This window comes from Macaca thibetana, chromosome 15 (genome assembly GCF_024542745.1).
Source record: "Macaca thibetana thibetana isolate TM-01 chromosome 15, ASM2454274v1, whole genome shotgun sequence".
Classification (NCBI taxonomy): domain Eukaryota; kingdom Metazoa; phylum Chordata; class Mammalia; order Primates; family Cercopithecidae; genus Macaca; species Macaca thibetana.
The window spans coordinates 25,493,861-25,518,104 of NC_065592.1; the positions used below are offsets into that span (position 1 = coordinate 25,493,861).

Here is a 24,244-nt window from a genome sequence, read left to right on the forward strand (position 1 = left end):
ATTAAACTTTTTTTTTTTTTTTTGAGACGGAGTCTTACTGTGTTCCCCAGGCTGGTGTGTAGTGGTGCAATCTCAGCTCACTGCAACCTCCTCCTCTCAGATTCGAGTGATTCTCCAGCCTCAGCCTCCTGAGTAGCTGGGACTACAGGTGTGTGCCACCACGTCCAGCTAATTTTTGTATTTTTAGTAGAGACAGGGTTTCACCATGTTGGCCAGGCTGGTCTCGAACTCCTGACCTCAAGTGATCCGCCCACCTCAGCCTCCCAAAGTGCTAGAATTATAGGTGTGAACCACCACGCCCGGCCTTTAATTAAACTTTTTATTTGGAGATAATTGCAGATTCACATGCAGTTATAAGAAATAATACACAGAGATCCCATGTGCCTTTACTCAGTTTCCCCCAGTGATAATATCTTGCAAAGTACAGTGTCACAGCCAGATGTTGACACTGATGCAGTCAAGATACAGAACGTTCCATCACCACAAAGAGCCTCATGCTGCCCTTTCATAGGCATACTCACTTCCCTCCTGCCCCCAGCCTGTCCTTAACCCCTGGTAAGCACTAATCTGTTCTCCATTTCTATAATTTTATCATTTCAAGAATATTCTATAAATAGAATCATATACTATGTAACCTTTTGAGATTGGCTTTTTACTCGGCATAATTCTCTGGAGATTTATCTAGATTATTTTGTGTATTAATATTTAGCTCCTTTATATATTGCTGAGTAGTATTCCAAGGGTTTCAATGCTTTTATTTTTTATTTATTTATTTATTGTTTTTGAGACAGAGTCTTGCTCTGTCACCCAGGCTGCAGTGCAGTGGCCCCATCATGGCTCGCTGCAGCCTTGACCTCCCCGGCTCAAGCGATCCTCCTGCTTCAGCTTCCCAGGTAGCTGGGTCCAAGGGGATGTACCTCCACATCCAGCTAATTTTTTTATATATATAATTTTTTTTTGCAAAGATGGGGTCTTTCTGTATTACCTAGGCTAGACTCGAACTTCTGGGCTCAAGCAATCCTCCCATCTCAGCCTCCTAGAGTGCTGGGATTACAGGCATGAGCCACCATGTCTGGTCATTCATTGCTTTTAATGCAGGGGCTGGATTAGTGGTTTTTAACCTTTGGCCACCCATCCCTTCGGGAGATTCATTAAAAGTTATTAATGCTCTCCCCAGAAACATGCATACATGGAAAGAGGTGACTGTAATTTCAGAGGAGGCTCTGAAGCCAGCCCCACAACAACACGGTGAGAAGGTGATCAAGTCTTGGGCGAACCAAGTGAAGAAGCGGTTAATTCTTTGCAGAGGAAGTTCCTGAAGACTTGGATGGTGTCATGGTGGGTGGGAGGAGGGGTTCTGGTTAGAAACAGCGGGGCAGGCCTAGCTCAGCACCCCACACTCCCAGCAAAATCTAGATCTGGTTTGGAGGTCAGTGTGGGTCACTGGCCTCATCAGGAGCTTCCTTTGTGACCTTGAACTGGGCACCGTCTCTTCACTTCCATCATTCCACCTGCACAGGTGTGAGCTTGGAAGTTCTCTCTGCTTAAACTCACTTTGGGTTCTCTCTCTGCCTCCCTAGCGGTTCCTGGCTCAGAGTTTGAGGGGCACAAACGGATTTCTGAACAGCTCCTTCCCAGCAAGACAATCAGCCCACCCCCAACCCCCGCCACTGCCACTGCCCCTCTGCCCCGTGGACCAACAGAGACCATCCCCAACTTCCTGCTCACCAGGGCAGGGCGAGAGTAAGTTAGACACTTGGATCCTGGGAATTCAAGCTCATCATACAGCTGGGAGCATGATGCGATGTGTTAGGGGGTGGAGGTGGAGACCTGCCCAGCCTACACAGGTAGTGGTGGTGGGACCAGGCTCCCAGCTCCCAGCGTTTCTGTGGGACCTCATTGATCCAGACATCGAGGACACTTCTCCAGCCAGTGGAAAATGACCTAAAGATTCACCTTTCTGGTGCTGCAACTTCTCCCCTCTCTCCCTATCATCTCCCTTCCAAGACAAGCCTGTCCTTTCCAGGGGTATCTTTTCTGCAATTTGCCCATTGATTGTATGGACCAAGAAGCTACTGCCTTCTGAGTTTTTCTTTTCTTTTTTTTTTTTCTGGTTCGTGTGCATTTTTCTACTAAGAAAGTTCCACTTCCTTGGCTGAACAGAAATGGTAAAATCGCTTGGTCAGTTCTCTCACATCTCCCCTTAGTTGCTTTTGGCCAATGATCCCTCACATGCCCTTGCTGGAGGGGGTGTCTGTCCCGGGATGCGCTGGGGAGACTGCTCGGCGGTGGCCCAGCCAAGGCTTCTTTGGCTCGAACAGTCATGAGGCTGTCATGTTGCCTACATGCAAAGTTGTATCCAGCTGCTGGCGTTTGGCTTCCTTGTCTGAGTTTAGTAAGTCTACCCCTGCAGACTCCTCTGACATCAGTGGAGGAATTAGAGGCTTGTTTCTGTAGGGTATGCCGGGACTTGGGAATACAATAATGGACTAGACTCTATCCTAGGCCTTGTAAGGCTTACCATCTTGTAAGATGAACATACAAAGAAACAGGCAGTGGTGCCCCCCCATTGTGATAAGTATGGTGATGGCAGAGGACTAAAGGACTGTGGGAGCATAGGGAAGGAGCATCTAGTCCAGTTAGAGGCTTCAGAGAGGGCTTCCGGGAGGAAGTGGTATCTCAGCAGACATCAGAAGGAAGAGAGAGAGAAGAGTATCTTCAGCGGAGGGAATGGCATGTGCAAAGGCCTAGAGGTGAGAGAGTGCCCATCACCTTGGAGTTGCTAAACAGTCGGCCAGATCCTCTAGTGTGAGGGGGTGGGGTGTTGAGCAGTAAAGGAAGAGAGGGGTAGATAGGAGAGACCTATGGGAGATCCTACAGGGCCTGAAGGCCGTGGATAAGGGGAGACGTTCACTGCATGTTCCGTGAGTGCACAAAGGCTGAGAGGACAGGGAAGGGGATTTCAAGCAGGGACGTAGCCTAGGCAGGTTTATGTTTTAGGGTTCTCTGGCCACCAGCAGGGTGAGAACAGAGGCCAAGAGACTGCTGAGAAGGCTGCCTCATCCAGGAGGAGATGATGGGGCCTGGGTTCTCGGGGAGGGCCCCTACAGAGGGGAAGAAGGGATTCATTTGGAAAGAGGTATTTTGGAAGTTGGGCCCATGAGACTTGGTAACTGAGTAACTTCAGGGGTGTTCAGGGAAGGAGAGGGTCTAGAGTGACTCAGATTTCTGTCTGGCCAGTCAGGTGGATGCTGATGCCATGTGCAGAGGCAGGGGAGTAACTTTGCAGAGAAAGATGAATGTTAAGTGCCAGTAAGAAACTAAAGCGTTCCATCAGGGAGACTGAGATACCCAAGTGGTTGACTCACGCCCCTGGCCTTGTAAGTATTTAGTGCCTTCTGACTGGGAGCCAGAGCTCTCCCTTTCAGGAGTTAACTGGGGGAGGGGAGATGTCACTCTCCTGTAGCCACCGCCCACCCTTGCCCTCATGGCTTTGCCTCAGAAACACCAGCAAGCGTCTCCCTGGGGATTACCAAGGGAACCTGCTGCCCTCAGACACACACACTCCGCGCTGGGGCACAGCCAGGAAGAGGCCTCCACTGCTTCTGACACACTCGTCTGAGCGCTCATGTCTGCTGGAGGCAGCACCAGGAGACACTCACCCACAAGTCTAGGGGCCACCAGGCAAGAATGGCCCCGATGGGAATTCCCACCCCGGAAGCCAGACCAAGGAATAGATGTTGAGGCTGCATCAGCCTGGAGGGTGGCCTTGCTGAGCCCAGGCTCTAACGCTGCTCTGTGGTTGAGGGGGTCTTGTGGGGAGGGGTGTCTGGGTGGAATTGTCTGCTGCAGTGCCAGCAATGCCCACAAAACGAGACCCTGGAGATGCAGGGACTGATTGCAGAGAAACGCAAACAGGATTTACTCTCTCAATGCTGGTGGCTGGAGGTTGGACTACATCGGGGGTTTCACCAGGATTTACTTCAGCCTTGCAGACAGCCTTGCAGACAGCTTCCAGCTGCCTCAGTCAGCCCTCTTGGTTCAGGTGGTGCTAGGAAGCATCAAGGTGTCGCCCTGTCCGCTCTCCACACAGAGCGCTATATTCTGCTCTGTCTCAAAGCCCAGATCCACTGCAGTACTGTTTCCTGAGTGCCCACGAGGTGCAGGGCCTCAGGGGTTATAAGACAGGAAGCCCGCTTCCTTCTTGTCTGCTGGCAGCTCAATGTCTGTATGGGGAGACGGTGGACAAGCATCTTCTGCCAGGTCTGGAGAGATGGGCTTGCCCGGTGGTAGGGAGAGGAGCTGGGCCTGGACAGAGAGTGAAGGTTGGTATTTTATGGCGGAACTGTAGCTAAGGCCCTCTCTATGCTGCATCCTCATCTCCATCTTGAGAATTTGTCACTGGTGTTTTGAGCAGCTACTCAGACTCCGTGTGTTAGGAAGGGAAAACTTCAAAGAAAGGTTCTGTTTTGTTCACTGAATGCACGGGACATGAACTCAGAAAGGTGTCAAGTTGTGTAGCAAGAAAAGTGTTGCACAGGAAAGTTCTAGAATCATTTGACAGCAGAGCTAGACTGTGTGCCTGCTGGGAAGGGACAAAGGCTGCCACATCCTGGCATACTCTGGGGTGGCTGCAGCTCTGTTCCTCATGCCTCTGTTCTTTGTTTCTGTCTCCACTTCAACCCCAGCCAGGCCATCCGTGAGCTGCAAGAAGAGGTGTCCCGGCTCCGTCTGCGGCTGGAGGACAGCCTGCACCGGCCACCCCAGGGCAGCCCAGCATGCCCAGCGTCTGTCTTTGACCGCCCCGCCCGGACCCGCGGCCGACCAGCGGACTCCCCAGCCACCTGGGGCTCCCATTATGGCAGGTGGGTGACCTCAAAACTCTCACCTCTGTCCTGGTGGCAGCTACAGAGGATAGTCTTGGCTGGCCTCTGGCTCTCCCCAGACATATGGACTCAGGCACTGCCACATCCCTCTCTCACTCACTCATTCATTCATTCACTGTAGAATTTGTTCACTGTGCAGTATTTGATGCACAAAAGAATATAAACCTTTATGTTAATAATAAAGAATAGGCCGGGCGCAGTGGCTCACGCCTGTAATCCCAGCACTTTGGGAGGCCGAGGCGGGCAGATCACAAGTTCAGGAGTTCGAGACCAGCCTGACCAACATGGTGAAACCCCATCTCTACTAAAAATACAAAAATTAGCCGGGCGTGGTGGTGCGTGCCCATAACCCCAGCTACTCAGGAGGCTGAGGTAGGAGAATTACTTGAACCTGGGAGGTGGAGGTTGCAGTGAGCTGAGATCGTGCCACCTCACTGCAGCCTAGGCAACAGAAAGAGACTGTCTCAAAATAATAATAATAATACTAAAGAATAATACAATGAATATCCCTGGACCCACCACCCAATCAAAGAGTTAGAACACATTGCCAGGATGCCTACCCTCTCACCTACTAATTCGGTGTTGGTTCATTTATGACAATGACATAAAATCAGCTGGCTTCTTTTGAGTGTTTCTATGGGAGGGCACTTGATGAAGGGTTTTATCTGAACATTTTCTCATTTATCTTTTTATAACCCTCTGAGGTAATTGCTCTTATTATCCCCACTTGACAGATGAGGAAACTGAGAGTCAGAGAGGCTCAGAGCCATTTTCTGTGAAACTGACTTCAGACTTCTTTACTCTCTTCCTTCCATCGTGTTAGAAGCATTTCTCCAGGTTGAGCTTCTCACAAATCACCTTTAAAGGCCGCACAAAACCGCATCCAGTGACATCATCTCTCTTTCCTTTTGCTAGTAAATCCACAGAGAGATTGCCTGGTGAGCCTAGAGGTGAAGAGCAGATTGTCCCTGCAGGAAGGCAGCGAGCCCGATCTTCCTCAGTGCCTCGGGAGGTGCCCCGACTGTCCCTGAGTAAGTGACCACCTGCCAAGGCTGATTTCTGGAGGCCACAGTCTGTGTATATTGGCTCAGTGGTCAGAGACCACAGCAACAGCATTCAAGGAAACTTGGAGAAGGGTTTTTGTGCATCTGTTTTAGGATATTACGGTGCTGTGCAGCACAGTGCACTTCTAATGTCCTGCACACCTACTGTGTGTAGGGTGTCTGTAAGGACTTTGTAGCTGCCATCTTGCTTAACCTCCACTGCAAGATGGTCATATTATCCACATTTCACAGATAAGGGCGCCAAAGCCCAGTGAGCGCAGGGGACGTGCTAAAGGATCAGGGCTCTGGAGTCAGTAGCCGGGATCAACCGAGCTCCCCTCCACTTGTCCTTGGCCGAGTTGTTTACCTGCTCTGAGCAGTTAAAGGGACAGCTCACCATGTAGTTATAACAATGTCCACCTCGTGGGATTGCTGTGAAGATGCCCAACATGGCACACACACAGCGTCTAGAGTAGCGCTTGGCACGGGAGCAGGGTTCCGGAAATGCCAACTGTTACTCCTAAGGGGGAGATTGGGGATTAAAACCCAGGCATTTGCCCCAGAGCCTAAACTCATGGTATACCCACTCCTTGAGCTGTGTGACCCCACCCCTTGCCCCTCTGATGTCCCACTTTTTCCACCTCAGGTTCAGAATCTGAGCTGCCCTCCCCGCCACTGTTCTCTGAGAAGAGCAAGACCACCAAGGACAGTCCACAGGCAGCTCGGGATGGAAAGAGAGGGGTGGGCAGTGCTGGATGGCCAGACAGGGTCACCTTCCGGGGCCAGTACACAGGTAGGTCAGGAGGGAGGGCCGGGATAGGTGCAGCCCCTGGCGTCAGGGGGGTCTCCTCTGTTATGAGAAGCCTTTTCCATATACCCAGTGGGCCATTCACATATCATTTTCTATTTGTTCCGTGAGATGAAAACCGGGAAGCATTGCCTCCATGAATCTCGGTGCACTTGTTCATTCATTCATTCATCCATTCATTCAGCAAACACTTTCTGATGTCTCCCCTTTGCCAGGGCCCATGCTGGGTTCTGGGAAGCCTGTTCAGCTGGTCAATCCTAGAGATTCTGATCACCTGCTCTTTTCCGGCTCCGAACGTATAGGGTGGACACTGAATTGGATGTGCCATTTGCACCTGGCTTCCTTCGGGTTCTCATTTCCACAGGGCCCCTGTGTCTCAGGAAGTAGGACCTGGCACAGAGTAAAGACTTGAGATGACACATGGTAGCATTTCAAGTGCTTAACATTAACAAAAAAATATGGATCGGGCGTGGTGGCTCGCACCTCTAATCCCAGCACTTTGGAAGGCCAAGGTGGGAGGACCACCTGAGATCAGTAGTTCAAGACCAGCCTGGCCAATGTGACGAAACCCCGTTTCTACTAAAAATACAAAAAAATTAGCTGGCGTGGTGGCACGTGCCAGTAATCCCAGCTATTTGGGAGGCTGAGGCACAAGAATCGCTTGAACCCAGGAGGCAGAGGTTGCAGTGAGCTGAGATTGTGCCACTGCACTCCAGCCTGGGTGACAGTGAGACTCCATCTGAAAAATAAATAAATAAATAAATAAATATATATATATATATATATATGGTTCTCACCTTCATGAATCTGACTGTGTAGGAGAGAAGATGATAACCAATAGGTAATTATAGTAAAGGCAGTGTCTCTCACAGACACCTTGCAGAGGAGGGAGGGCTGCTGACCTCAGATTCTGGGGACAAGGCAAGAGGCCAGAGGCACATGTCTGCTCCATGGAGCGTAATGAGGGAGTCGACAGAGGCCAAGGAGTTAGAAGTGAGAGTAGCAGGAGCACCTCCAAGCTCACTGCCCAATCTCTGTGGACTTCCTAGCAAAAGGAAAGAGATGATATCATTGGATGAGGTTTTGTGCAGCCTTTAAAAGTAATCTCAACCCTTAAAAGTGAGCTCAACCTGGAGAAATGCTTCCAACACAATGAAAGGAAGAGAGTGTAGAAGTCAAGATCAAAGACTGTGAAGTCAGTCTCTCAGAAAATGGCTCTGAGCCTCTCTGACCCTCAGATTCCTCATCTGTTGCATTGGGAAAATAAGAGCAATCACCTCAGTGCCACATACACAAAGCCAGAACAGCACAGGAGGGAAATGAGATGATGAGACCTCTCCACAGTGGCTTCAGGTGTCATCCAGAAGAAACTCAGGGATGAGTGAGGAAGCCACAGTCCATCCAGCTTTCTAATAACATCAAGTGCTTTACAGCTGCCAGGCACTGGGCGGAGCACGACACGGATATGGCCCCATTCAGTCCTCCCAACAAGCCTGTGAAATGGGCGCTATGTTTATCCCCATGTTACAGCCACTCAGAGCATGAGGAGAAAATGCCACTGACCCGGTGCCTGAGCCATTCAGATCCAAACCAGCAAGTCGGGGTGTAGGGAATAGCATCACTTGTTCATTTCTTATTGTTGCTTTGCTTATCATTTCTTCCTGGCCTGCTTTCAAATCCTGACTTAGCCTGGGTGTGTTGGTTGCTACTGGATGTAAGCTGGTTCTAGGATCTGAGATGAAACAGAGTAGGAGTCTGGAAAAAGCTTACAGTAAACAGACACAAAAATGTATGATGATGTATATGTGTGTATGTGTGTCATACTTACATATGTACATATTTTACATGTGTGTGTGCACACTCAACGTATGCACACGCGAGAGAGAGAGACAGAGACTATTAAAACCATCTGGAGGAAGAGGAGATCGTTATTCCAGAATCCCCCTCAATTTTGCGTCCATCCAGAGGGCTGATACTGACAGTTCTGGTTTCTTTCCCCAGGCCACGAATACCATGTTCAGTCCCCTAAGGCGGTCCCAAAAGGCAATGGCACAGTCTCCTGTCCCCACTGCCGGCCCATTAGGACCCAGGATGTGGGTAAGGAATGGTACCTGGAAAACTGGCCCAGGCAGCCGTGGCTGCAGCGTCTTGCCCTCAGGGGAGTGTGTACTTGACAAGATCTGGCCTGCCCTGAACTTAGCAGTGGGTTATAGGGACAGACCAGCAGCACCCAGGATTTTTCTGGGTGTCCTGCCATCACATCTGTTGCTCCAGGTGCTGCTGCCTGAGGCCACCCTCCTTGATTTAAGAAGTTCCCGAAGGGTCCTGATAGGTGGGCTCCAGGCAGCAGGGGGCCTGGCATCAGTGATTATATCTTATTCTTCCCTCCATCCTCCCTTCACCCCTCATACTTTCCCCCAAACCCACAGGGAGGAGTGGCAGAGAGAGCAGCGGTCCGAGAATCCAGGCAATGGGTTCCAGTCCCAGTTCTGCCACTTACTTGCTGTGTGACTTTAGGCCAGTTCCTTGACTTCTCTGTGCCTCAATCACCACATCTATAATCAAAGGATTGGAAAAGATGGTCTCTAGGACTTTTCAAGCAATTGTGATGATAATAACTGATGATAATGAGCTATTTATTAAGTCCCTCTGTATAGAGGGTATCATGTTAAGGGTTTTGCATACATTAATCCTCGCAGTTCTATGAACTAAGTACTGCAGTACTGTTACATCTATTTTATAGGCAAGGACACCAAGGCGCAGAGAGATTAAGTAACTTGCCCAAGGGCACACAGCTTACAAGTGGTAGAAACAGGATTTGAACCCAGGTCTTTGTGACTCCAGAGTCCCACCTCTTCACTGCTATGCTCTGCCTATGCTAGTGTTAGAGTCCTGACAGGCCTCTCCGTTCATGCATTCATTCATTCATTCACACATCACTTACCCTTATGTGGCCCTGGGCCCTGTCCCCAAGGAACACATGACAAAGCAGAGTGACCAGAGCTGGGGTAAGGGAGCACGAGTGGGGCTGGGGGCTGCCTGACTCTGCCTGGGTGGGTGGGAGGGCTTCCCAGAGGGAGTGGTGGTTTTAGCCGAGGCCTGAAAGAGAAACACATCAGCCTTGGAACTCACCCAGGTGTGGCATTGGGGATCTGAGTGGGAAGAGAACAATGGCTCCCTCTCTCCGCCTGCTCCCTTTTGCCTCTACTGACCCCCCTGGTTCCCTGGGGGACTGTTCTGGGTCACTCTCTCGTGGAGAATGGGTCTGTTTCACTGGGGGTGGGGGGTGGGGGGTGGGCTGCATTTGGGAGAGCCCGGGCTTAGGATCCAAGGACCACTGCTTCCCAGCTCTGAGGCCTTGGCCAATTACTTGACGTCTTGGAGCCTTAATTTCCCCATCTGTAAAGTGGGGGAGTGAGGACAGTGGCTAGCCCAGTGGCTTGTTGGATTTGATAAAATAATGCAGGAAGGCTCTTAGCAGAGGGCCTGGCTCATTAAATGCTTGCTCTCACTGTCGTGGTTGTTGTCAGTGTCATCACCCAGACGGAGGCGGCTTGTCTCCTCTGCAGTGGGTCCCGAGGAGAGCTCAGTGCTGCAGAAGGCCCGTGTGGGGGCTCCCGATCTGATGATTTAGACGTAATCCTCCCCTGACATCTCTTCCTCCTCTTCTAGGTGGTGCTGCCACGGGGGACCCACTGGGACCGCCTCCCGCTGATACCCTTCAGTGTCCCCTGTGTGGTCGAGTTGGTTCTCCCCCAGAGGCAGATGGTCCAGGCTCAGCCACCTCTGGTAGGGACAAACACTACTTCTTGTCTTAGCCAGGCCCTCAGCTCTCCTTGACCAGGGTTATTAGACCTGCGTGAGTTTAACTGGGGCAGCTGTTCTCCCAGTCTGGGACAGAGCAACGGGGGCAGAGGATTTGTTTCCCAAAGAGAGACCTGCCCAGCATGGAGTCTTACAGGGTAGGGCCTGTCCAGCTCTCATAGGGGAAGGGCTGGGTGGACCCTCCATCCATGGCTGGATCTGCCCAAGTGGTCAGACTCTGTCTCTGTGCTGTTCCCTCCCTGATAGGGGCAGAGAAGGCCACCAAGAGGAGAAAAGCACCTTCAACTCCCAGCCCCAAGCAGAGGAGCAAGCAGGCGGGGTCGTCGCCACGCCCGCGCCCCGGACTGTGGTATCTGGCGACAGCGCCCCCAGCACCAGCCCCTCCGGCCTTTGCCTACATCTCCTCGGTTCCCATCATGCCTTATCCACCTGCCGCTGTGTAAGAGCCTTTCATTCTGACTTTCCCAGCCTCTTTGTGTAGATCACTGAATATGTTAGCATTCAGACCTGTGTGGGGCAGCTGAGATGCAGTGTACTCCTCCTGTGTTTTATCCCTGCGTGGATAACTTTCAGTAGGAGCCCAGCACTCATGTAGTCACTCAACAAAGCCAACACTCATATAGTCACTCAACAAACCCACGTACCAAGGAGAGTGCTCGGCCCTGGGACCCAGCAGTGAAGGGGGCTAGCAAGAGGGCCCTGCCCTCTGGGAGCTTATAACTTTGTGGAGACTGAGAATCCTCACCATCTTCCATTTTCCTTATGGGTTTTCTCAGCAAGTAAGTGATGAGCACTGGGGTTCTTAAAAATATAGACTTTATTTTTTAGGACAGTTTTAGATTTATAGGGAAATAGAGCAGATAGTCGAGAGAGATTCCCACGATCCTCCTCACTCCCGCACACACAGTTTCCCCTATTATGAATATCTTACGTTAATCTGGCACACTGGCCACATCAGTGAAGCAATATCCACACATTGTTGGTAACTGAGGTCCATAGTTTCTTCAGGCCGTTTTCCTCCAAAGTCCCTTCTCTATTCCTGAATCCCATCCATGATCCCACACGGTGTGCGATTGTCATGCCTCCTTAGGCTCCCCTCAGCTGTGACAGTTTCTCAGACGTTCTTGTTTTTGATGACCTGGACTTCTTTGAGGAGTCCTGATCGGATATATTATAGGACTTTTTGCACAGATTCTGGGTATAACATCAGTCAAGCCAGGAGAGGCAGGGCAGCTAAGACAGAAGTGCCGTGGGTTTGGAGTTGGCCAGAGCTACGGTGGAGTCCCATCTACCCGCTAGTAGTACTGTGGCCTTGGCAAACGAACTTCCTCTCAGAGCCTCAGCTTCCTCATCTGTTAAATGGGGGAAGAGTCTCAACCACGTACTTAATCCTGTGCGTGAGGATAAAGTGTGGCACACGGCAGGAACCCAATGAGATGTATGTGGAGTTTATGGTGCCGTGTGGGCACGTGCTCACTGCTGAGCAAACAGTAGCTTCGCCATCACAGAGAATGTTGCTGTTGCTCAGTGTTGTCACTAGTAGGAAGAAAAAGGAGTAAAAGTGAGTTCAACATGATAGGAGTGTGCAGGGCACAAAAGCCCAGTCCCCAGAAGTAGGAAACCTGTCTCGTCTCAGCTGTCAGCAGCTACTTCTCTGCCTGCTTCCCCTGCTGTGAAATGAGTCGATTGGGACTGGGTATCTTCAGTGGCTGTGTTGCCAGAAGCCTGGGTGTGTGGGCAGTGAGGGCCTGAGTCGCTGTGAGGGCTGGTGCTCGGTGGAGCAGGGGTGCAAGGCACCATCCAACCCTGGTCCTCTATTCGGGAACCAGGCCCATAAGTGTGCTTTAAAAAATTCTTTATTTGTATGTATTTTCTGAGGAAGGGTCTGGCTTTGTCAACCAGGCTGGAGTGCAGTGGCGCCATCTCGGCTCACTACAACCCCCACCTCCGAGATTCAAGCTATTCTCATGCCTCCCCCTCTCAAGTAGCTGGGACTACAGGAGTGCGCCACCACACCCGGCTAATTTTTTTGGTATTTTTGGTAGAGACTGGTTTTCACCATGTTGGCCAGGCTGGTCTTGACCTCCTGGCCTCAGGTGATCTGCCCGCCTTGGCCTCCCAAAGCACTGGCATTACAAGTGTGAGCCACCGCGCCCGGTCTGTAAATTTGCTTTCTTGCTGCCCTCTCAGCTGAGTCTGTGCAAGTCGTTAAGGAATCTTCCGCTCCAGCAAAGATGAGAACCAATGTTGCATGCTGAGACCTCCAGCAGACACGGTGAAAGCGCCTGCTAGTGTTTCAACTCATTAGTCGGGAAAGGTTTTGCCCGGAATTTGGTGACCCCACGGTAGCCATGGAGTCTTTACTTCTCCTGAGGCCCCGTTCCACGTTCTTCCAGGCTCAGGCCTGTGGGCAGAACTCACCAGGTTGCTGTTTCCAAGTCAGGATGGGTGGGTTATACCTATGCCTCAGTTTCCTTCTCCGCAAAATGGGTTGTTATGGTGAGGATTGAATGAAGTAATGCATGGAGAGCCCATAGTACATAGAAGTTGGCCAATAATGATGGTGCTTCTAATGCTGCTAGAATTTGCGCTGGTGACACCCTGAAGTTTCTTCAGCTGCTTGCTAGTCAGCAGGACTGAACGGCCGGTGGTTGAGACCAGTGTAGTTTGGAAAGTGGAGTGGGCCTGTGCTGCCCCCTGCTGGGCAGCCGCCCCATAGCCCCTGCAGCCGAGGCTTTGCAGCCCAGAGGGACTTTTTCAGCGTTGGCCCTAGGGAGAGTTTTGGGTAACTTTCAGGCCAAGTTGGTCATCAAATTAACAGGAGGTGGGGTGTGTGAAAACCCAGCCCAGACAGTCCCTACTTTTACAATGGTTCGATTTATGATTTTTCGACGTTACAGCGGGTTTATAGGGGCATACCCCCATCGTAATTTGAGGAGCCTCTGTAGTTACTTACACCAGACAGTCCCTAGAGGAGGGAGGGCAGGCTGCTGTTTATGGGATCCAAGAAGCCCGTTCATTCAGTTCAGATTATTTTATCAGCATCTGCTGCTTGCCAGTTAGCACACATTAGATACGTGAGGAGAGTCGGGCCTAGGTGTGAACCCATGGCTGCCCCTTCTAGCTGTCTGGCCCTGGGTCTTAGGAGCTCACGTTCATGGAGCACTTACCGGAGCCAGGCAGTGCCAGGCTTTTTACCCGGATTTTCCATCAGCTGTAAGCTGAGAGGTTGCTAACTGTGGTCGTTTTAGGTGGGAAAACAGAGGCCTTGCAAAGTGACTTAGGCAGTGCCAGGCTTTTTACCTGAATTTTCCATTGGCTCTAAGCTGAGAGGTTGCTAACTGTGGTTGTTTTAGGTGGGAAAACAGAGGCCTTGCAAAGTGACTTAGCTTGTCCAGAGAGTCCCATGGCTAGCACAACAGAATGACCGGGATTTGGGGCAGGACTCCAGGGCCTGAGCTGCTAAGGCCAGCTCATTCTACTGCCTCCTGAATCACTTAGCTTCTCTGAGCTCCACTTTGCTCATCTGTAAAATAAAGATAAAGGCACCAACTGGTACATGGGTACCAAAGATGAGGATGCCAGCCCTGGGCTAGGCACTGGGTTTAACTGTTGGAGGAACTGCCAGACTGTTTTCCACAGTGGCACCACTGTTTGCATTCCCACCAGCAGTGCTGAGGGTTCCATTTTCTCCACATCCTTGTCAACACTTGTTGCTATCTGTCCTTTTTGATGTTAGCTAGCTTAGGGGGTGCACAGTGGTTTCACTTTGCATTTCCTGATGGCTAAGGATGTGCATTTTTTCATGTATGTATTGTCCACTTGAGTATCTCCTTTGGAGAGATGTCTGTTTGGATCATCTGTTTTTACACACTGTATAATAATGCAAGTTAGAAAGTGGGGGCTCGGGAATAAAGCCAGAGTTTACAGTGTGCCAAACAAGATGCCAATGAATGACTCTGCTACATCCTCCTAAACTTATTCCTGATTTAGGCCCATGCTTCTTTATCTCCCTCCTCTACCACACATACCCTTTATTCAACAGTGCTGAGGCCACACCCCCCTCTTGGCCACTGCTGGTTTCCTTGAACCCTAAACTTAGTGGCCCTGATGGATGCCATTGTCACCTCTTAGGGAAATCCGTGCTTCATCTCAATGGGCTTCTCAGCCCATTCCCGCAGCACTTTTAAACAGCACCTCACATTCCTGTAGGACTGGGCTAGGAAGGATGCCCTTCTACCCACTTCCCAGGACATGGGGCCAGACCCTCCCACTCCTGCAGAATCCCTATTATTATTATTGTTATTAATTATTGCCTTTATCCAGCACCCCATGCTTGGCAAATGGAACCCCCAGATATTCTCCAATGAGGGGGTTTTGCTGTCAGGCCTGGAGTGATTCTGGCCTTCCCAACATCCGGCTCCAAGAAAGTTGCAGGAGTCCATGTTTTCTTGTCCCACTGTAACTCCAGAGCCTGGCACACTGGCTGGCATGTACTAGATGGGCAGTAAATCACATGAACAGGTAGATTGAACTTCCTGTCCTTGAACACCTGTTCTGGGTCAGACACTCGTGTTGTTATCTTCCTTCATCTTTCTAAGAAATCCCTGGATGTGTGCTCATTACTCTTATTTTAGAGGTAAAGAAATTGAGACCCAGAGAGTCGGAGCCAGTGGCCCAGCTGGGATTTAGCAGGGGGTTAACCCCACATGCGGTGCTCCTTGGCTTGTCCCCAGCCCTCCCTGTGTGTAACGAGCCCACTCACTTCTCTCCTCAGGTACTATGCGCCCGCAGGACCTACCTCAGCCCAACCAGCCGCCGAGTGGCCCCCCACAGCCTCTCCCCCACCAGCCCGGAGACACCGGCACTCCATCCAGCTCGACCTGGGTGACCTAGAGGAGCTCAACAAGGCCCTGAGCCGGGCCGTGCAGGCTGCTGAGAGCGTCCGCTCCACCACCAGGCAGATGAGAAGCTCACTGTCGGCCGACCTGCGCCAGGCTCACAGCCTGCGGGGCTCCTGCCTCTTCTGACTTCACTGGGGGCCCAGAGACAGATGAGTGGGCGGGTGAGCAGGTGGCCTGCCAGGCCAGGAGTGGGCTGGAGCTGCTGAGGCCCAGAAAGCCCGCATGGTTCCTCACCAGGAGGGTCTCCCTCCAGCACGGGCCCCACCTGCTCAGTCCCTGTGCTTTCCAAGTGGAGGGGGTGTCAGTTCGGTCACCAAGAGAAGTGACTTCCCAGGAGCACCAGTCCCCTCACAGAGGTGCTGTGAGCGAGGCCTCCTTCGGCCCAGGCGGAGCCTCGGGCAGTCTCTCCTGGTCCTGCATGTGTCCACCTCCCGCTAATAATAGGTATTTTGTATACAGATGGACAGATATTTTTTTAAACAGGGGAGTTTTCCTGATCTTGGTTCCTCCTTAGGGGGCCAGACAAGAAAGGAAAGGCCTACGGTTTCTGGAGCAACCCTGTCCCCCACCTGTGACCAGTCACTCTGGGGCAAGCATCTCTGGGAAGGGCACAGCCGGAGACCTTTCTCCTAGTGACTGGCAGTCAGCGGGGCATTTTAGGATGTCAGGGCCCCAGGGTGACATGTGTCCAGCTTCTCTATGGCAGCAGAGGCCTTTCCCACAGACCTGCTGGGGTGGAGACAAGCTACAAAGTGCCCAGGATGCCATCCACCGCGGTCCCCTTCAGTACCTCACACATGGTCCCCAGCTTCTCCTAGGATCCCAGTGGCATTTATCAGTGGCCAGCTACCTGCCAGGCCCGGGCTGGGGCACGGTCTGTGGCCACGAGGCCAGGCCGCCTCCCGCACCCCCACCCCGTGGCAGCGCATACCTCTGCATTTCTGGAATGTGTGTGCATCAATGATGTTTGTATATTTGAGGCATTTAAAAATATATTTTCGTTACAAGGGCAAATGAAGAATGAATATTGATCTTAAAAAAAGAAAAGAAGACAAAAAAAAAAAAATACCCAAAGCCATCCATGTCTCTGCTGTGTGTCATTAAACTTTTGCCTTCTAAAGTCAAGTTCATGGGGTGGAAAATTTGAAGCCCAGACAAGCCCTTTCCCAGGGGAGCTGTTGGGTGCTCTGCCTGCCTCCCTCTGGTGGCTTCTGTTTCTCCAGTTTTCCCCCTTTGCCTATCTCAGAACCACAAATCTTTCAACTGCAGAGGGCTTTGACGTGGGGCTACCTAACCAAGTCCCTTTTGACTGAGGCCGGAGATGTAAGCGAGGCACACAGCAAGTTGCTGTCTACAAGAGCATGCACCTGGACACTCCAGTGCTCCTTTCTCTCTCTCTTTCTTTTTTTTAATTTTTTTTTATTTTTTTGAGACGGAGTTTCACTCTGGTTGCCCAGGCTGGAGTACAGTGGCGGAATCTCAGCTCACTGCAACCTCTGCCTCCTGGGTTCAAGCGATTCTCTTGCCTCAGCTTCCTGAGTAGCTGGGATTACAGGCATGCACCACCACGTCCGGCTAATTTTGTATTTTTAGTAGAGACAGGGTTTCTCCATGTTGGTCAGGCTGATCTTGAACTCCCAACCTCAGGTCATCTGCCCACCTCAGCCTCCCAAAGTGCTGGGATTACAGGCGTGAGCCGCGGTGCCCGGACTTCCAGTGCTCCTTTCAATAGCGAACAGCAGCTGCCATTTAGGGAGCAGCTGCTGGACCCTGATCCCTGTGCTAAGCCCTGGGCATGTCCTGCTTCACACAGTCCATGCGCTAACCCTCCAGACCCTCACTCTGCCCCGCTTTTACTGATGAGAGTGAGGTTCCACTGGGCCATCTGCCCAAACTGGTTTGGGAGAGAGCCTGTGTTTGAACTCATTAGTTTGACTCCAAAGTCCACATTCTTTGTTGTGTGTTTTTTGCTTCCTGTACCTCCATGATTCTTTTTCTCTTGACCTCCTGTTTCTTCTTCATGTGGCTTTTCCTTCTACCTTCCCCACTTCTCGTCTCCCTTGCTTCTCCCTGCCCTGCCCACCACGACTCATTTCTGTTTTAATTTTCAGCAGATCCTCCTCAGTAAGGTTTAAAATGGTGTCTCACTAATAGTAAAACTGAAACGGAAAAACTTCTTGTAGGTGTTGAGCCTTCAGTTCCAGGCCATTGTGGGGCCCCAGAGGCTGTTCTGTCCCCTTGCCTTCTGAGGACATCAGGTCGGTGTCCCCAGCCTCCGTGCTGTGGGCACAGCAGTGGTTTGAGTGCTGAGCAAAGGGTGCCATAGTCTTGGCCCTGTGGAGCTTGGCTGTTAGGATAGGAGGTACAAAGAGGAGTGGTGCCTGAGGACACAGGACTAGACCCCGGGGCATCAGGGACTCAGGCTCATGGTCCTGTCACCTGGGATGGTGTAGACAGCTGCACACATGGAATTACTCAAACAACTCAGGCCCAATTTTTCTGCCACAGGAGGGGTGCTGCTTCCCTCATGTAACAAGAGGCTGTCAATCACGATCACCCAGGTCTGGGTGAGGCCGGCCCTTCGAGGCTTGTACCACTGAGTGAGCCATGCCTCCAGCTTGGCTCCACCTCATGGCTCCATATTTGCAACATGTCAGCTGATTTTCAGGGACCAGCCTCACCCTTATGTGTTGTCTCCTTCTTCTGTGTCTCCCAGGTGAGCACCCTGAGGACACGTCCATGGAAACACCCAGCCCCTCTGGCCTGGGCCCCAAGCCCTCTGCATCACCCCAGCCCTTCCCTGGCCCAGGCAACTACCTCTTGCTTGGATGCCCACAGCAGCCTTCACTCAGGCCTTCCTGCCTGCAGCCTTGACCCCCAACATGCCTCCCCACATGGCCATGGTAATACTGGAATAAGGTCCTTGTGATGGGCACCACATGCCTGAACTCTCCCCACCTGATCCACCTTGTATTAGTCTGTTCTCACATTGCTATAAAGAAATACCCGAGACTTGGTAGTTTATTTTAAAAAGAGGCTTAATTGACTCACAGTTCTGCAGGCTTAACAGGAAGCATGGCTGGGAGGCCTCAGGAAACTTACAATCATGGTGGACGGCAAAGAGGAAGCAAGTCCCTTTTTCACAAGACAGCAGGAGAGAGAGAGCGAAGGGGGAAGTGCTACACACTTTTCAACAACCAGATCTCCTGAGAAACAGCACTCAGGGGATGGGGCTAAACCATTAGAAGCCACTCCCATGATGTAATCACCTCCCACCAGGACCCACCTCCAACACATGGGGCTGAAAATTCCATGTGAGATTTGGGGTGGGGACACAGAGCCAAACCATTTCACACCTCCACTCCTGTTCCGGGTCTTGTGCCTCAAGGTTACTCGAATGCATCCTCTCATTTCCTTGCTTGCAGCAGAAACAGAAAGGGTTTTTTTTTTTTTTTTTTTTTTTTTTGAGTAGTTGAAGTTTTATTACAATCTTGCTAGTAGGAGGAAGGCCTTACCCTAGTCTCAGTTTAGAAATTCACATTTGTTTGCTTGTATTATTTTAAATGGACACATAATGTACGTATTTATGGGGAACGGTGTGATATTGAATGTTCCCAACACAAAGAAATGGTAAACATTTGAGGTGGTGGAAATGAAACGTTCACGACCCTGATTTGATCATCACACATTGTACACAGGAGCAGCAGGTTGTGTTATGCTCCTCACCTTTCTCGATTGGTTCATGTGCCCCTTCCAGGAGGCCTTCCCAGATGTCTGCGGAAGCCAGCGTCTTCCTACAGTGCCGGATTCCCACAGCACTCGGTGCCTGTCATCATCCATCCTGGCACATGTGAGGCTCTTCCCACCAGGGACAGTGTCTTATCCAGTGCCCGGCCAGGGTTCAACTCAGGGCAGGCTTCAGAATGAATGAATGAAGAAGTGACTAACAACCTAGCTGTTCCAAACACAGAAGCTTTATTGATGCAAATGAGGGAAAAAGCTGAGGTACATATGTCAGGTTGGAGGGGCAGGATGGCCCCCAAGTCTCTGTCCTGATCCAAGGCTGTGTCCTTCTAGGATTCCCCCTCCTCCTGTTTCTTCTCCTCCTCGTGCTGCCTCTCCCCCTCCTCCTGTTTCTTCTCCTTCTCGTGCTGCCTCTCCAGTGGCTCACACTTATCCTAGAAGGCAGCGGGCAGTTGGGGTGAGGGGGAAGCAGAGGGACAGGGAAAGGATGGGAGGCCTTCCAGGGAGAGGGCAGAATGCGCTCTGGCCTGTGGAACCAGTTCAACCAGGGCTCCAACCCTGGCACTGCCACTTCCAAGCTGGGTGATCTTTGGCAGGTCGTTTCTGTCTCTGAGCCTCAGCTTATTTGCCTCTGAAATGGGAGCTCAGACCCTTAAGAACCACAGACGTTTACTGAGCACTTAGGACCTGCCGGGCCCTTATGCTGCAGCTTCTGAATTCCTCACCACCGCCACTACTATGCAGATGATGTAACTGAGGCTCAGGATGGCCGTGGGACCCATTCGAGGCTCCCTAGCCGGACAGTGCGGGAACCAGGCTGTGCATCAGGTGAGCTGACTGCAGTGGTTCTGTTCATATGCCCTCTCCCAGGATCCTGGGGCTGGGGCTGGGGCTGGGGCACTAGTTCACACCACTGGTGGTCATTTCTGGTGGCAAATGGATGGAATTGTTTTTCTTTGAATAGTCATGAAAATGCTGCATGTATGTATTTTAAAAATGGGAACGAAGCTCATCGGCGCTGTGACTTCACAGATATTAGGGCACGGGCCACTCCAAGACAAGTCTTCCAAACACAGGTTTAAAGAAAAGTGTTAAGGAGCTCACGATACAGTAATTCTCATTTGGAGCAAAAATCGGGATGGTGACTGTGGCCGTGCTGCAGTGTGGGTGACATTGAAAACCATGGTATCAATTCCCCACTGCACGGGTATTAAAAATGAGCAGGGAGTGGAGGTGAGATGAAAGCCTGGGGTTTGGGAGGCTTTTGTAGGTGGTAACTCCCCGCACTGCATCCTCTCCAGTTGTCAATCCCCCAACCCCTTGGCTCACGCTGTTCCCTCCTGTTAGCTTTGAGGTCCACCCTGGTTTCACAGGGACTTCTCCCTCCAGGACTCTCATCCACCACCCCTGGGCCTCGGTAGAGCTCAGCTGTCCCTACAGTGAGGCAGCTGCCTAAAGGCAGAAGAGCTGCGTAGCTGTGCAGCCTTGCCTGGCAGCTCTCCCGCTCTGGGCCTCTGGGGCTGCCCAAGTTGGGCCATGGACAAGGCGGGCACTGCCCAATCCCTTGCGTTTACCTTTTTCTGATCGGTGTACACGACGTCTGACCTGGGAATGCGCAAGCAGTCGAGAGCTTCGTAGAACTCACCCAGTTGCTCCTCGGTCGTCTCTGGCTTGTCAGCTGCAGGGGGAGCAAGGAGACTGACTGGGGATATGATGGGGTCTGGGCGAGAGGCCAGGGAGGGCTGGGGTTCTGGGGGCCGAGCCCCAGGGGTGGGTGAATGGGGCGTGAGGCCTGAGTGGGGCATGAGCTTGGGACTGCGAAGCATGCCTACCATAGACAGACACCCCCCAATTCTTCTCATCGTTCACTTCGAAAGCCAGCATGAAGGTCTTCATGTCCCTGAGGATCAGCAGGTGAGCGAAATGCTCTTGGCCTCCCTCTGGAAGGGAAAAAGAGCCTCTGGGTGAGAACATGGGATGGCACAATGGTGCCTGTCCTACAGGTGAGGTACCTAGGTGTGTCCAGGACCACACAGCCCATCAGTGAAGGCCCGGGGCTTCTTTGGACCACCGTGTGCCCAGTCCATGCTGCATGCCCGGCTCCACGCCAAGCACGTTTTGTACATGGGATCTCAGGAGCCTCACACAGACCACGGCTGTCAGGGCCTTTCTCCCCATTTTACAGATGAGGAAAATGAGGCCCAGAGAGGAGGCTTGGGCTGCTAAATGGTGTCAGTTCAGCTCCACCAGCTCCCTGCTATGCGCCATCTCTGGGGTGATGGGGGACATAGTTGAAGGCATCACCTCTCCAACATACAGGCTTCCACCCTTGGTTTCCAAAGGATCTTAAAGAGGGCATGAGAGAGAGGCAGGTCTGAAGCCAGCCTGGAGTTCCAATTCTAGTTCTAATTATAAGCTGTGTGACCTCCGGGAAACTATTTGAGGTCTCTGTTCTTCTGTTTCCTCATCTGATTCTCGTACTGTCCTGTTAGAGTTGTTTCTGAGGACGTTGTAAGAGCTCAAAAAATGTTAGTGGTTATTTCTCTGTGCCCAAAGCCTCCAGGGCTCTATATCCAGCCCCCACCTTATGCTGGCCTGCCCTGTTCCCATGGTGAACCCTCCCGCCTGAGGACTGGCCCTCACCGTATTTGGAGATGGTCCCATTTTCCCGCTGGACATTCAGGTAGCTGGTGTTATAGATGCACTGGTTCTGTCTAAAGCCAAACAGAAGGCAGGAAGATTATTGAGAAGTGGCCAATCGCCCATCACAGTCCAGGGGCAAGAGTCCGGTGGAGATTAAAGCCAGCCCTCCCGGTTCCACCCATGGGAAGGCCAAGGCCAGGAAGAGGGTCTTCCAGCCAGAAGCTGAGATGGGGGTGTGTTGGAATGGGGGCTCTCACCGGGTCTGGTACTGTCTGAGAAAGATCGTGTCCTCTGTCTTGTTGGGGGTAAAGTAAAAGAAGGTTGCTTGGATCTCGTGAATCGACTTATTGTACTCCTCGTTTCGAAAGGCCGATGCAATATAAAACCACTTGCCAGAGATCTGGGGACAAGGTGGAAGCTGGTGATGGGGGCTTGATGCTGAATCTTTGACTGTCAGCCGGGAAGAGACTCAGGCAGATCTCTCCCTGATTTTGCAAATGGGGAGATGAGGCCCCTGATGGGCAGTGGACATGCAGGAGCTCTCCCCGAAGATCAGTCATTGTCCCCCAGGCAGCCCCTCCAGCCCCAGCACAGAACCGTACTCTGTGAAGGACTCTGCAGTGAGGCTTCTGAGTTTGGAAGCAGTCAGGGGGTGCCTCCAGAGTCCCCTGGGCTGGTGAGAATTTCACCCAGGGACCCAGAAGAGAAAAGGGCAGAGCCAGGAGCGGGGGGCAGACCACAGCCAGCAGGGAAAGGGAAGCCCAGAGAAGGGAGGTAGCTGCCCATGTGCTCAGGGCAGGGCTAGCCCGGGCACTCACCCGGTCCAGGGTGGCGTTGGTGATGGGCACCGGTACTAGGTTGGCACACAATGGAATCTGGGCTTCCAGCAGAGGTAGGAGGCTCAGGACTGTAAGAACCCAGGACAGCGCCATACTGAGATCAGGAGGTACCTGGAGCCAGGCAGTGCTGGTGGCTGCAGGGTGTGCAGTCACCTTTATAATAAACTGTGGGCGGTCACCTGGAGCCCAGCAAAAGTTTGCTTTGTGTCTGTGACACAATCCTGCCAGCACTTGGGAAATGCCTTGCACAAAAACCTTCCGCCAAAGGCCAGCTGAGGGTACTGCCTCCAAACCCAGGTCTAATTTGAGTTCCTGACATGGAGAGGTTACAAAAGCCCTAGAATATGGCTGCCCAAGGCCAAGGTGGGTGCAGGGCTGCAGCAACATTAGTAAACGTGTGAGCCCACAGATTTCCATGGAGAGGGCTCCTGCCAGTAATCTCACGTCTTCATTCAATTCCCATCCCTCTGAGTGCCAAGACTTACTTCAGTGCGACCCCGCCACAAACCTAATGACGAAGCCACCTTTGAGAGTCCCCAGGCTGGCATGGGAAGTGTGTTGTGGTGGGGAGAGTTGGGGTGAGGGATGCCAGGTGAAGGCAAGCATGGCTTCAGTTCCACTGAGTGTGGCAACAGCTGTGTCAGAGCCAAAGTTCAGTGGGGCCCCAACCCAGCCCGGGACACAGGCACATTTCCGAAAAGGGACATGCAAGTCGAATGTCTATTTCCAGTAAATATACTACTCGACAGGAAATTATCTCCCTGTTTTCCCCCATTCCCTGCCATCTGAGCAGGCAGCTTGCTTCTCTTTCACCAATACGCCCCCGATCCTAGAGCCGTGCCCAGTACTTCAAGGGCACTTGGTATATACTGTGGAATGAGTGATTCCGTGGCCCATTTGTGTTCCTACCTCATGGTTCAAGTCTTTATTTGTATGAATAAACACTTTCAGAAAGTATTCTTTTTTTTAATTATACTTTAAGTTCTAGAGTACATGTGGATAACGTGCAGGTTTGTTACATATGTATACTTGTGCCATGTTGGCGTGCTGCACCCATCAACTCGTCAGCACCCATCAACTCGTCATTTACATCAGGTATAACTCCCAATGCAATCCCTCCCCCTTCCCCCCTCCCTGTGATAGGCCCCAGTGTGTGATGTTCCCCTTCCTGAGTCCAAGTGATCTCATTGTTCAGTTCCCACCTATGAGTGAAAACATGCGGTGTTTGGTTTTCTGTTCTTGCGATAGTTTGCTGAGAATGATGGTTTCCAGCTGCCTCCATGTCCCTACAAAGGACACAAACTCATCCTTTTTTATGGCTACATAGTATTCCATGGTGTATATGTGCCACGTTTTCTTAATCCAGTCTGTCACTGATGGACATTTGGGTTGATTCCAAGTCTTTGCTATTGTGAATAGTGCCGCAATAAACATACGTGTGCATGTGTCTTTATAGCAGCATGATTTATAATCCTTTGGGTATATACCCAGTAATGGGATGGCTGGGTCATATGGTACTTCTAGTTCTAAATCCTTGAGGAATCGCCATACT

The 24,244-nt window shown here is 51.6% G+C and overlaps 3 protein-coding genes across 8 annotated transcripts in view; 1 reads left to right on the plus strand and 2 right to left on the minus strand.

The window, feature by feature from the left end:
* Window positions 1-16,544, plus strand: part of AKNA (AT-hook transcription factor) — a 50,425-nt gene extending 33,881 nt beyond the window's left edge. For 2 of the 3 annotated variants that reach the window (XM_050760968.1, XM_050760969.1), the window contains 8 exons: window positions 1,581-1,743; window positions 4,689-4,865; window positions 5,802-5,917; window positions 6,576-6,722; window positions 8,739-8,834; window positions 10,410-10,526; window positions 10,809-11,001; window positions 15,340-16,544. In XM_050760968.1, coding sequence (XP_050616925.1) covers window positions 1,581-1,743; window positions 4,689-4,865; window positions 5,802-5,917; window positions 6,576-6,722; window positions 8,739-8,834; window positions 10,410-10,526; window positions 10,809-11,001; window positions 15,340-15,592 — 1,262 coding nt within the window. In that variant the 3' untranslated portion in view covers window positions 15,593-16,544. The remainder of the gene's footprint in view (window positions 1-1,580; window positions 1,744-4,688; window positions 4,866-5,801; window positions 5,918-6,575; window positions 6,723-8,738; window positions 8,835-10,409; window positions 10,527-10,808; window positions 11,002-15,339) is intronic. The other variant, XM_050760970.1, reaches the window with a different exon arrangement.
* The window catches only part of ATP6V1G1 (ATPase H+ transporting V1 subunit G1), a 307,353-nt gene that overhangs the window by 243,022 nt on the left and 40,087 nt on the right, over window positions 1-24,244 (minus strand). Inside the window, exon 1 of one of the 4 annotated variants that reach the window (XM_050761049.1) lies at window positions 17,701-17,710. The exons of the other annotated variants lie outside the window; for them this stretch is intronic. The gene's annotated coding sequence lies outside the window, so the exon portion shown is untranslated. Of the gene's footprint in view, window positions 1-17,700; window positions 17,711-24,244 lie in introns of those variants that run through there. 4 annotated transcript variants of the gene reach the window in all.
* ORM1 (orosomucoid 1) lies at window positions 19,423-22,991 on the minus strand. Its single transcript, XM_050761038.1, has 6 exons — window positions 22,672-22,991; window positions 22,111-22,253; window positions 21,854-21,924; window positions 21,043-21,150; window positions 20,785-20,888; window positions 19,423-19,644 (listed from the first exon to the last, which is right to left on the minus strand). The coding sequence occupies exons 1-6, from the start codon at window positions 22,783-22,785 to the stop codon at window positions 19,540-19,542; spliced, it is 645 nt and encodes a 214-aa protein (XP_050616995.1). The 5' UTR covers window positions 22,786-22,991; the 3' UTR covers window positions 19,423-19,539.

Excerpts from the sequence above, each read along its gene's own strand:
- ORM1 (XM_050761038.1), bottom strand. The coding sequence starts at position 22,785 with ATGGCGCTGTCCTGGGTTCTTACAGTCCTGAGCCTCCTACCTCTGCTG. Across the intron at positions 22,254-22,671 it reads CCAACGCCACCCTGGACCGG|ATCTCTGGCAAGTGGTTTTA; the intron begins GTGAGTGCCCGG and ends CCTTGTCCCCAG. Across the intron at positions 20,889-21,042 it reads TTGGGGGGTGTCTGTCTATG|CTGACAAGCCAGAGACGACC; the intron begins GTAGGCATGCTT and ends CTCCCCCTGCAG.